General features: G+C 38.0%; 1 protein-coding gene across 4 annotated transcripts in view; it reads right to left on the bottom strand.

The window, feature by feature from the left end:
* Alms1 (ALMS1 centrosome and basal body associated protein) overlaps positions 1 to 12,274 on the bottom strand; it is a 127,689-nt gene that overhangs the window by 60,305 nt on the left and 55,110 nt on the right. For all 4 annotated transcript variants that reach the window (XM_075983694.1, XM_075983696.1, XM_075983697.1 and 1 more), the window contains 2 exons: positions 11,338 to 11,471; positions 5,223 to 7,021 (listed from right to left, as the gene is read on the bottom strand). In XM_075983694.1, coding sequence (XP_075839809.1) covers positions 5,223 to 7,021; positions 11,338 to 11,471 — 1,933 coding nt within the window. The remainder of the gene's footprint in view (positions 1 to 5,222; positions 7,022 to 11,337; positions 11,472 to 12,274) is intronic.

Below are 12,274 nucleotides of genomic sequence, written 5' to 3'. Positions count from 1 at the left end.
TGATAGACAAAGGCCTGACTTTCAGAAAAGGAGACCTGACCATTAAGTTCAATTCATTATGTAACAGATGTGTACAACCAGGTCACTGCAGTAATAAAGACCTCTGCTTTAAAGATCAGAGCTAAACTGCTAGAAGCATTTATATAGATTCAAGTGAGCTTATCTGTGCTGCCATTCAAAAGGACAATACAAGCTGAGCCATGCTGCTCAGAGAGGTTGAAAGCAGAGACTGCAAAATTATTTTAGCTGTCACTAACAATCAAGTAAGGACTCGGAGTGTAGCTCAGTGGTGGAGCACTTGCCTAGCACAGGGCCCTGGGTTTGACTCCTAACACTATGAAAGGAACGCTAAAAATCACCTGAAGTCGGGGCTGGAACAAAAACAGTTTAATGGTTAAGAGCCTAGCTATTTTTGCAAAATACCAAGGTTCAATTCCCAGCACCCACATGGTAGCCCCCCTCCTCTGACCTTCATAGGCACCAGGCATACATATGGCTAACAGATGTACACGCAGACAAAACATTCACACACAATAAATAAAAATATTTAAACAAAAGTCACCTGAGGTCGTAAGCCTATTTGAGACTGCATGTAAAGAGATAACTTTATTGATAGCATGTTAAAATATTTGAGATGTATTAGTTTAAATAGAACACAGTATTGTTAATTTTTGTTAAAAGGCTGGGGCGTGTTGGTCACTGGTTCACTGGTAAAGTGAGTGCTTAGAATGACCAAGGCTTTTAGTTTGACCTCAGACATTAAGAACAGGAAAAGAAGAAGGGAGGAAGGGAGAGAAGAGCTAATCTGAACACCAGTCACAGGAAACGGGTCACTGGGAGGAGAGAAAGAACACAGACTGGCAGCAGGGGAACCACATTTTCATTTTTGTAGCATGTAGATGGTAGCTACAGAAATCTGTACATGTCAGCAAACTTCATAGATTTAAACACATATACCTTAAACAAAACAAAACACTGAGTACTTTTCTTAAAAGGCAAGATCTGGCTAAGGTTTGTAGTCTGATAAATGTATTTTGGTTACGTCAATTTACTGGTTTTGATAATACTCTTCACTTACTACCAGCAGGAAAACTGAGTAATGGATACTTAGCACAGTTCAGAACTTTTTTTTTAATCTACTTATTACTTATTTTGGTTTCTTTGAAAGAGTTTTACTCTGTAACTCAGTACACAAACCAAATTGGCTTGAATTCATGACAATCCTACTTGAACTCTTGGATGCTAGAATTATAGGCCTGGGACACCACATTCAGTTTTCTTGACTTATTTTGTGCTTATATGATAGTCTGTGTATATTTTGAATAAAAATGAAAAAGCAAAACAGCAGCAATGGCCAGAGCTCATGGCACACACTGGTCACCCCAATATGCGAGGCACTATGATTACGAGTTTGAACTGGCCTGAACTACAAAGATTCTATATCAAGAACAAAAATGAGCCAGGAGTAGTGGTGCACAACTCTAATTCCAGCTCTCTGGAGGCAGAGAGATCTCTATGGGCTAAAGACCAGCCCGGTCTACATAGTAAACCCTAGAACAGTCAGAGCTACACAGTGAGAAATTGTCTTGAAATAAAAGAAGAAAATAAAAATAGTAAATTATAAACCACTCAGTAAGAAAGCACAATTCGGTATAGGTATAAATAATAAACTAAATTTGCTAAACAGTAAAGTATTTACATAATTTCAAAATAGCTCACATAAAATATTCAGTTACATGGGAGGAGAGTAACTTTACAATGGTAACATGTAACTACCACAACCTTACTAAGCAATTAAAGTGATGGTTTCCAACCACGGGACAAATCAAAACTGTGCAACATGATAGGATGTAATGAAGAAGGTCAATATAATTTGTGTGACATAACTAACAGACATGCAATCATCGTAAAACAATTGTTTTATAAAATCTTCAAAGTGTCAAGATTATGAACATCAAGAAAGTAGCGAAGCTGGCTGTGGTAGATCGGGCCTTTAATCCCAACACTTGGGAGGCAGAGGCAGACAGATCTCTATGTGTCCCAGGCCAGCCTGGTCTACAGAGTCAGTTTCAGGTCAGTCTTAGCTATTATTTAGAGAGGCCCTGTCTCAAAATATTCAAAAACAAAAGAAACCACTGAAGAAACAACTTCAAAGGAAAAATATTAAGCATGTATAATAACTAATACAATATGCGATTCTGAATTGTTTGCTTTGCTATAAAAGACACTAGGAGAAATAGACACCAGTAATGAAGCAATATCAATTTCCTGACCCAGGTGTTTTCACTGTTGCTACATAGGAGAGCTTTTAGGAAATAGGAATGTGCCATGTTAAGTGATGAGGCAGGTCAATAACTCCTTCCTAAATGACAAAGTAGGAGAACTTACTCCAAAAAATAAAATCAAAAGAAAGGAGAAAGATAAGAAAATCATATCTGAAAGTGTGACTTCATGTTACCATGTAAAATGCTCCTCTCTTATGCTGATTAACAAGCAGCCAATCACAGCAAAAGGAAAGATTCAACAGCACACCTGACCAGATTGTTCTCCATCCCACACAGCAACAGCAGAACACACATCTTTCAACCACACATTGGTCAAAATAAAAATATCACTAAGCAATTCTGAATGCCTAAATATAGTGAAATCATTAAAAGTAATCACCATGGCCACAATGCAGTTAAGAAACACATAGCACTAGTCAATGGGACAAGGAAAAAAACCTGAGAACTACATAAAAATTCTCTATAAACATATTAGAAAAAAAAGTTGAAAATTAACTAAAAAAGATGAATGCATTAAAAATAAACATTTACTTTCAAGAAGGTAGAAAACAAATTAACATGCAAAATAAAAGATAAAAGTAGAAATTAACAAAAGTGAAAACACACAATACAGAGGCTTACCAAAACCCATATTTTAAAAGCTTAACAAGAATGACCAGATTACCAATATCAGAAACAAAAAACCTAATGCCACAACGGTTTATCACCATGACAACTTAAAATAAGACAAAATTTTTTAAAAGTACTTTTTCAAAACTGACACCAGAAAAAAAAATCTGTGTACGATCATATGCATTAAATAAGTTGAACTAGTAATAAAAACTTCCATCTATGAGAATTTCATTGATGAATTCTACTAAGTGTACAAACCTATCTCCAAATCTTCACAAATTACCAATACTTTCAGGAAATCAGTTCAAGCCTGGAAGATTACAACTGAATACTTCTCATGATCACAGCTGAAAAATCTTTCAATATCAGGCAACTACATCAATATAGGATATAATAAATTAAGGATGTAGATAGTAATCTCTACAAACCACAATAATGTTTTCCCTCCATTTCTGGTGTTCAATCACCAACTTCTTTTTAAGATTTTTCCTTCCTTCCCCACTTTGATTCCTTAGCTGGAGAGGTTGGCAAGAAAGTCTATGCTTCCTTTGGTACCAGCAGGAAGCTTAAGCCCTTCATGCATGTCTTCTGCTCTAGCTACATTAGCCCAACTCACCTTGTATGCTTTGTTCAAGCTAGTCCAGACCTATTAGGGCCAGACCTCCCTGAGATATTTTTGTGTGAATGATAAACTTCCTTTCAAATTCTCTTGGTGTGATGAGAACTGAATTTTAAGTATGAATCCATCTTGTTACTGCCAAATACTGGGATACATGTATGTCTCCTAGGGTCCTCTTTGTTGTCTAGGTTCTCTGGGGTTGTGGAACGTAGGTTGGTTTTTCTTTGCTTTATGTCTGAAAGCTACTTATGAGTGAATACATATTTGTCTTTCTGGGTCTAGATTATCTCACATTGTATAGTTTTTTCTAGATCCATCCACCAAATCCAGTTCTTAATCACTTCAGCTTTGTAAAGGGCTTTGAGCTTCTCATCCTTTCCTTCTACATCTTCTCAGAAGTGTGAATTAAAATTAAATTGAAAAAAATGTAGATGAAAGAAAGTTCATCCACAAGAAATGTTAAAGAAGTGTTCAAGAATGTGTACGACCCAGCTGTGTAGGGAAGTGAGTCCCTGCTTTGCTTCAATAAGCTGTTACTGCGCCATCTTCTCCCACCAGCACCATTGTGCACAAGGGACAATGCCTTGGCTTCCCAGTCAATCACGGAATCAAGTTGTCATGAAAACTAAATAAGACTGTATATCACTGTCACTTATGCCAGTAGATTTTGAATAAACATTTCCCTTTCCTCCTTGGGCTTTCCACTGTAGTATGCTACCTTCTCAACCATTAACACAAAATCATTAGCCATAAAGACTTATGAAGGGAAAACTAAAGCCGTGATGAATTAATAATATTAAGCCAAGTAAGACAAACCTAATTAACCTGCCCATGAATTGAGTTTCCATTCCTATAACACATGGTAAGAGAAACTTCACATCCAGAAACATGATGATTTTTTTACTGTTGGGTTGGCTAAAGTGCTTATATGCTAGGTGACTAAATACTATAAAGTCGTGAGGCATTTTTTAAAAATCTCTTGTAAGTACAAATATAATAGAGAACTTCTAGCTAGAAAGGGAGAAGAGAAACACAAGCAAAAAGAGCATGCAAGCAGAAATATGGTTAGTCATGACTGTGAACTTAACTGGACTGAGAAATGACTGGATATGTTTGAGGGTATTTGCAGAACTAATTAGATCATGACAACTCTGATCCAGGAATAGTTCAAACTACTGATGGACTCAAAATATGAACAGACTACTGTGAGATGGCAGAACTGTCCAACGTGGAGAACAGTTGGAGAAATTACATCACTGGGGGCATTTTCTTGGCGGCTCCTCCACATCATCCCCTTATGCTATCTATGATGATGAAGCAAGCAAACATCAGCTGCCCCCTCTAAAACCATGACCAAAATAAATCTTTCCCCACTTATGTTTCAACCTCCCAGGAAGTCATCAGTGCATCTCCAACATAAAAATAAGTCAATTGTACCAACGGATAACCAAAGTTTCTTTTCAAAGTTTTAGATTTCTTCTATCTGATGTCAAATCTTGCAAAACGCTCTTCCCATGTTACTTCACATGTTCACTTATTTACATACCTCTTAAAAAAAGACTTCTATCAGACCAGTTAGATTCAATCTTCTGTAAAGAAATCACACTGCTCTCTGCCCTCATTCCCACCCCACAGTCTTTCCATTTACTTATTTTAAATCCTTTGTTATACATTCCATCAGTTTGCCTCTTATCACAGCAACTCACCCATCTGCAGATACTGGAGTTCCCTCTGGTTTGGAATATCCTTCCAAATCTGAAATGTTCACTTGTGTTTGCCTTGACGTTACTATCTGGCTATTCTGAGTAGGTTTGGTTTTCAAGTCCTGAGAAATAGTCTCACTATCTGGAAGAGAAGACTGTGCAACTTGCAAGTCCAGTGGAGAGTTATGTCCTAGAAAACCTAAAGATTCTTGATCCTGTGCTACAGGTTTACAGGTCAGTAATTTGGAGGTTGGTTCCAATGACCTTGAAGATACAGTTCGAAGATCAAAGTCAAACTCACTATTAATTCTTGTTTTAGAAGCAGGATCCAATGAATGAAACCTTTCATCTAAGGTTCCACTATCCAACTTGGAAGAAGTCTTGGGACAAAGAGTTATATGAAGACATGAAAGTGCTTTCCTATTTGGAGGTGGAATAGATGCAGATGTACAGTGGTCAGGGGCTGACTGGGAGATCAAATTACTGAACTTGGCTCCAACATTTATCGTATTAGAAAACTGTGACTGAGGTATATGCTGAGTCTTTTCTACTACCCAATCCTGACCTTGAGAAAGAGGGAATGGCTGTTTTCTCATGTGGTCATCTACATCTGGGGATTTGCATTCCTGCTCATCAAGAAAGTCGGGAGAAGGAAGATCTGCAATTATATAATCCTGGCACTTAGGAAAGAAAGAATGGTCTTCTCTGTTTTCACGATCTACATGTGGGGCTTGGCTTTGCTCAAAAAATTCTCTCTTTTCAAGAAAAATACAAGAAGCAATGTCTGGACAAAATGGAGAAGAGTATTTCCTCATCTGGTGATCTGTATGTGGAGTGTGGCTTTGTTTAAAGAGCTCTCGTTGTTCAAGGAAAATACAAGAAGGTAGATCAGGAGCTACAGTTACATTCTTCTCTTTTACATCAAGTGTAGTATTTAGTTCGTCTGGGTTAATAACGGTATCCTTACCAGAAAACTGAATTCCCTTGAAAGTGCTATAGTTTGGACTGACACTGGGTTCAGAAGGACTGGCTTTAAACTCTGATCTTTCTAAAAGTTTTCGTTTTTGATGAGAATGCTGAAAATCAAGAAGTAATTTTTGCCTTTGCTTACTACCTTCTGCTAAAACAGTCACTGGTGAATGACTATGCCTTTTAAGTGATGAAGGGGAAGAGGTTTTCTGTTTAAGATCTCTAAGAGAAATCTGCTCTTCAGAGATATGAGACTTAAACACTCCTAAAGATGGTCCAGTATACTGGCTACCTTCAGTAACACCAACCTTAACAACAGAGGAATCAGAAATGTACTTAGAGTGTTGGTGAGAAGAAAAAGTGACGGAGGTAGTGAACTCCTCCGTGGGTTCAGGGGGCAGTATTTGTGATGAGGAAAGAAAATCCATTTCTTTAGATGCCACACAAGTAGGCTCTACTAATCCCAATGGCTGAGGGTCCATGTTTGCATGGAGTGGCATTCCAACACCCTTGCTAATTTTGATGTCATCAGGTGCAAGTTTTTGAAATGGGGGATGACTCTGTAACTGAAAGGAATTCCAAACTTTGAAACGGGTATTGCTCTGATCTATCGATCTGGAAAGGTTGATGTGCCTGCCTCTCCTTGATGATGGGCTCCGTGGTCCTCTAATCAAATCTGAAGGTTCAACAGGTCGGAAAACACCATGGCGGCTGTCTGGTCGTGGTCGCTCAGCAGTAAGAGCCCTGAAACATCCTTTCTCATGACTCTCAATAACAATGTGACTGCATACAGCTTCGGGCACACATCCTATTCCCCGTGGACTCTGCAAGCCCTAGAAGATATAAAAAGGTTCCTACTTAAAGTAGTTCAAAGTTATATACTGATGAGTTTCATATCCAAGCTAAAAATGACGATGAAGGTCATCTTATTTGTCTACAAGACAGGTCAAAGGATCAGCAAGAAAAATGAAACTTTACAGGATAAAATAGCTCATGATAATGAAGAGGACTTAGAAAACTCTTTTAAAATTGTTCTTCTTGGGGCTGGAGAAACGGCTCAGTGGTTAAGAGCACTAGCTGTTCTTCCAGAGGTCCCATGTTCAGTTCCCAACACCCACACCAGGCTGGTCACAACCATCTGTAACTTCAGCTCTGGAGATTCAATGCCTCTGGCCTCCAAGGGCACCTGCATTCATGTACACATGCCTACATGCACACACACGCACATTTATACATTGTTAAAAAATACTAAATATATTGGGGTGTAGCAGTGAATGCCTTTAATTCCAGCACTTGGGAGGCAGAGGAATCTCTGGGTTCGAGGCCATTCTAGTCTACAGAACAAGTTCCAGGACAGCCAGGGCAATGCAGAAAAACCTGTGTCAAAAAAAACAAACAAACAAACCAGTAACAGTAGAAGTAAAAAGTAAATCTTGAAAAAGAAAACACACACATGAATACACCAAAACAAAACAAAAAGCAAAAAACAAAACTCAAAACTCAACAATGAGACTGTGTCAGTGGTAAAGTGTTTCCCTGAGCATGAATGATGGTATGAGTTTGATTCCTAGCATAACACACATGCAAACAAACAAACAACAAAAAAGGACACATAGATATGTCAAAAAACAGGACATAAAAAGATGAGAGAAATAAGAAAACGAAAAGAATGTTCAACATCAAAAAACATTAGGAAAACATAAACCACAACTACAATAAATACTTGGGAGGCAAGAGCAGGAAGATCTCTGTAAGTTCAAGCCTGGCCTCACTATTCCAGGACAGCCAGAGCTACTTCTTAGTGAAACCTTATCTCCAAACAAACAAACAAAAACACAACACAGTGTCTTTCTAGGGGCTGGAGCGATGGTTCAGTGGTTAAGAGCACTTACTGCTCTTGCAGAGGACCCAAGCTCAGTTCCCAGCAACCATTATTAGTCCAGCTCCAGGGGATACAATACCCTCAAGCTTCCATGGGCACCTGCATGTACACATAAATATGCATGCACACTCACATGCACATAAACAAAAATGGTGTGTGTGTGTATGTGTGTACTGTATTTTACGTTTCCTGACAAACCTAACAGAATGGCTAAAAAAACAATACTAAATGCTGTTGAGGATATGGGTAAGTGAATCACTTATCTTTAAACATGGCCACCAAATAACCCAAATTGAACTCCTGGACACTGACAGCACAGAAACAAATGCATGTTCCCACACAAAGCAACATGAATGCTAGGCAACCTTTGTTTATAAAACCCAAGATCCAAAAACCACTAACATGTTCTCTTTTTTTAAAGTAATTATTTATTTTTATTTTATGTATATTGATGTTTTGCCTCCATGTATGTCTGCGTGAGGGTGTTGGATCACTTGGAACTGGAGTTACAGACAGTTGTAAGCTGTCATGTGGATGAGGGAAATTGAACCTGGGTCCTCTGGAAGAAAAGCCAGTGCTCTTAATGGCTGAGTCATCTCTCCCCCCCACTAAAGTGTTCTTCCCAGGTGAATATTTAAACATACTGTGGAGCATTCAAAGCAATACAAAGAGAAGGTTATTGATAGAAGCAATACCTCCCTAAGTTTCTAAAGAATTACTCTTAATTCAAATGTTTCAGTTATTCTGAATGAAAAGGCCAATTCAAAAATGACTTCATTTTTATGACATTCTTGATATTACAAAATATATAAATAGGGACTAGTCTAGTGATTGTTAAGTGTTACAGAAGAGGTAGCTATGACAGGGTAGCCTTAGCTAGTTTAGTTTTCAGTATCCTGACTGTATTAAAGTCAATGTCATAGCTGGGATAGTTAAAAATTTGCCAAGCATTGGTTGGGCACAGAGGTGCATGCCTTTAATCCCAGAACTTGAGAGTCAGAGACAGGCAGATCTCTGTGAGTCTATAGTGTAAATTCCAAGAACAACCAGATCCTGTCTGAAACCAAAAAGAAAAAAAAAGGCTTTGCAAGATATGATCACTGAAGAAGCTGGAAGCAGGACACATACCACATACCCTCTCTTCAGACCACTTTTTATAGCTGCATATGATATAATTTAAAACATTTGACTTTTTAAAAAAATTCAATTAAGTATACCAAGTTGTCATTTTTTAATCTGACACATCACTAGGAAATCCAAGTTTCCTCCAGTTTAAAACTGGAAGGGATTAGATTGATACTTACCTTAACTGTGTTTCTAGCTCTGTAGCCTACTTTTTCCTGTTACTTCTTTCTATGAACCACTCCATGGCCTACCTTTCCTGTAACATCTTTCAAGTTTTAATAAATCAAATGTTAAGTGATCCTCCCACTTTAAAACTTTTTAGATTTTGGGATGACAAGATGACCCAGTATGTAGATGCTTACTGTCAAGCCTGACTAAGTTCAATCCCCAGAATTCACATGGTGGGAGAAAGAATAAAAGAATAGACTTTTGCAAGTTGTCCTCTGACCTTGGTGTGGTACCCTCCCCCAAAAATGAATATATGCAATTTATTCTAAATTCTTATTGCTTTAGTGGTGTGGGGGGTCCTTCTGTCTATGTGTTGCTTTTATTGATTAATGAATAAAGAAACTGCCTTGGCCTGTTGATAGGGCAGAACTTAGGTGGGGGGGGGGCTGTACTGAATGCTGGGAGAAGGAAGGCAGAGTCAGACATGCCAAAACTTTGCTGGTAGGCCACGACCTCATGGTGATATACAGATGAATAAAAATGGGTTAAATTAAGATGCAAGAATTAGCCAATAAGAAACTAGAGCTAATGGGCCAAGCAGTGATTTAACTAATACAGTTTCTGTGTGATTATTTCAATTCTGGGAAGCCAGGACGAAGAAGTGGCCCTCCTCCAACACTTTAGTACCTGTCAAAAAATTATTTTTAAACAACTCTTCCTAAAATATTACAGTAAGTCAACATATTAATAGATATGTAAGAGGACCTCTTTTAAAAGGCTTAAAAAGTTAATAGCCAAGACATGGTATCAAACTAAGTGTCCAATAGGAATGATGGAGAAAACAATGTGGAATATGTACAAAATGGAACCTTACCACTCAAAGAATGGATACATATGCAGATTCTTTTCTTTATATGAATATGAGTGTTTTGCCTGCATGTATGTAGGTATACCATATGTATGCCTGGTGACTTGAGGCCAGAAGACAGTGTCAGACCCCTTGGAACTAGAGTTACGGAGAGTTGTGAACTACAATGTGGGTGCTGGGAACTGAACCCTGGTCCTCTTCAAAGATAACAAATGCTCCCCACCACTGAGGCATTTCTCCAGGCCCATATCATGCTGACTCTTAATTCAAACCCACACTGAAGAGCAGAGTCAATAGATGTAAGGGTAAGAAATAAAGACAAAACTAGGAAAGGCAATCAATCCAAAACATATCAATGGCATTTGTCAGGGGTGGGAAGGTATTGGTTTAGTTTGGTTTTTGAGACACAATCTTGCTAAAGAACCTTGAACTTGCCATCTCTGGCCTTAGCTTCCCCAATACTGGGTGTTAAAGTACACATGCCCAGCTCAAATGGCATCTGTTAATGTTCTGTTTTGAGAGTTGGACTGTAAACACAGGAATAAACTTCTCTTTAGATAAGTGCTTCTGTTCAAGAAACAGCTCACTAACGAAAGAAAATAAACACTTAAAAAGAAAGCTGTTTTAGATAAAACTAACTATTTTTAAAAAAATATATACTTTTGAAACTGAGTTTTCATCTGAATTGCAAGATGTGAAAGAGACATTTAACCTCTCCGTTGTAAAAATACACTGGCAAGCTGGGCAGTGGTGACACACGCCTTTAATCCTAGAAGCAGAGGCAGATGGATCGCTGAGTTCGAGGCCAGCTTGGTCTACAGAGTGAGTTCCAGGACAGTGCAGACTACACAGACAAACCCTATCTTGAATAATCAAATGAAACAAAACAATCAAATTAGCAAAACAACTCAATTCTTGTTTTACTGCTATGATAATCTGGAATTAATCAAAACTTACACACACTAGTCTTTCAATCTTAATTTTTAGAGAATTTAAGACTCTGATAAAACTTTATCCCAAGATCACCAGCAGCTCCTCTGGAGTCACTGATGCCAAGTAAGAGCTCTAATCTCTACGGCTCTTTCAGTTTCAGTACTCTTCAATACCTCAGACATGCGAGTTGCTCTTCCATAACCAAACAACTTCGCCTTTATCTCTTCTACTTTCCTCCTGTCATCTTCATTTAATTCTGAAATGGAGTATCCATAGTCATGTCCTAAATTAAACTTTAGATTCAAGGCTGGAGAGAAAAAAAAATCACAGTTGATATCTAAAAATTGTGAAACTGCTAATTTTTCAATGACTACATGAGCAAAGAAAACCAGCAACATCTGCCCCTTACTGCCCAGCACAAAGCTGAACATGTGGTCTTAAGTCGGTGACATATCAAGAGATCTTGTATGTGACATACTAAAGGCTACCTACTCTCCAAAGCAGGGTATTTCTATGTAATCCAGGGTAACCCTGAACTCTGACTGTGTGCAGGGATTACAGGTGTATGCCATCACACATGAACTGAAGTCTGAGTTTTGGAAACATCCTCCACAGACACACCTCCAAAGAAGCCACTCTAAACGTGGTATTTAAATTTAAATCATTAATCTTAATTTTTCTTCTGATCAGAGTCTCTTTACCGCCCTTGTATCTGCTATAGTTACTAATGCTTTTATGATACCTAATACTTTAGTAAACAAAACTAGAGAGATCTTGACAGCATCAAAATGTACAAGGAACAGCATAGATTACATCAAGTTAACATCAAGATTCCGAGTCAGTCTTGAAGTTAGTGCTTATGAGCTACTTACAAGTTACTATCCAAAACATTTCTTCATGCCTTAAAGGTTGTTATGTACATTACAAAGATACTATTAGAGATGAATGAAGTTAATAAATATCCTCTTTTAGACTTCTAACCAAAATTTTAGTACTAAAGACTTTGATAAGTGTTTTTCCCATACACCTTAGATCAGCTCCAAACATTTCATCAGAAAACAAAGAGAAAGCATACATAGCTACAGGACACAAAATAATTTACAGAAGAGC

Source organism: Microtus pennsylvanicus, chromosome 8 (genome assembly GCF_037038515.1).
Source record: "Microtus pennsylvanicus isolate mMicPen1 chromosome 8, mMicPen1.hap1, whole genome shotgun sequence".
Lineage (NCBI taxonomy): Eukaryota > Metazoa > Chordata > Mammalia > Rodentia > Cricetidae > Microtus > Microtus pennsylvanicus.
This window is presented reverse-complemented; position numbering and strand designations above follow the sequence as displayed.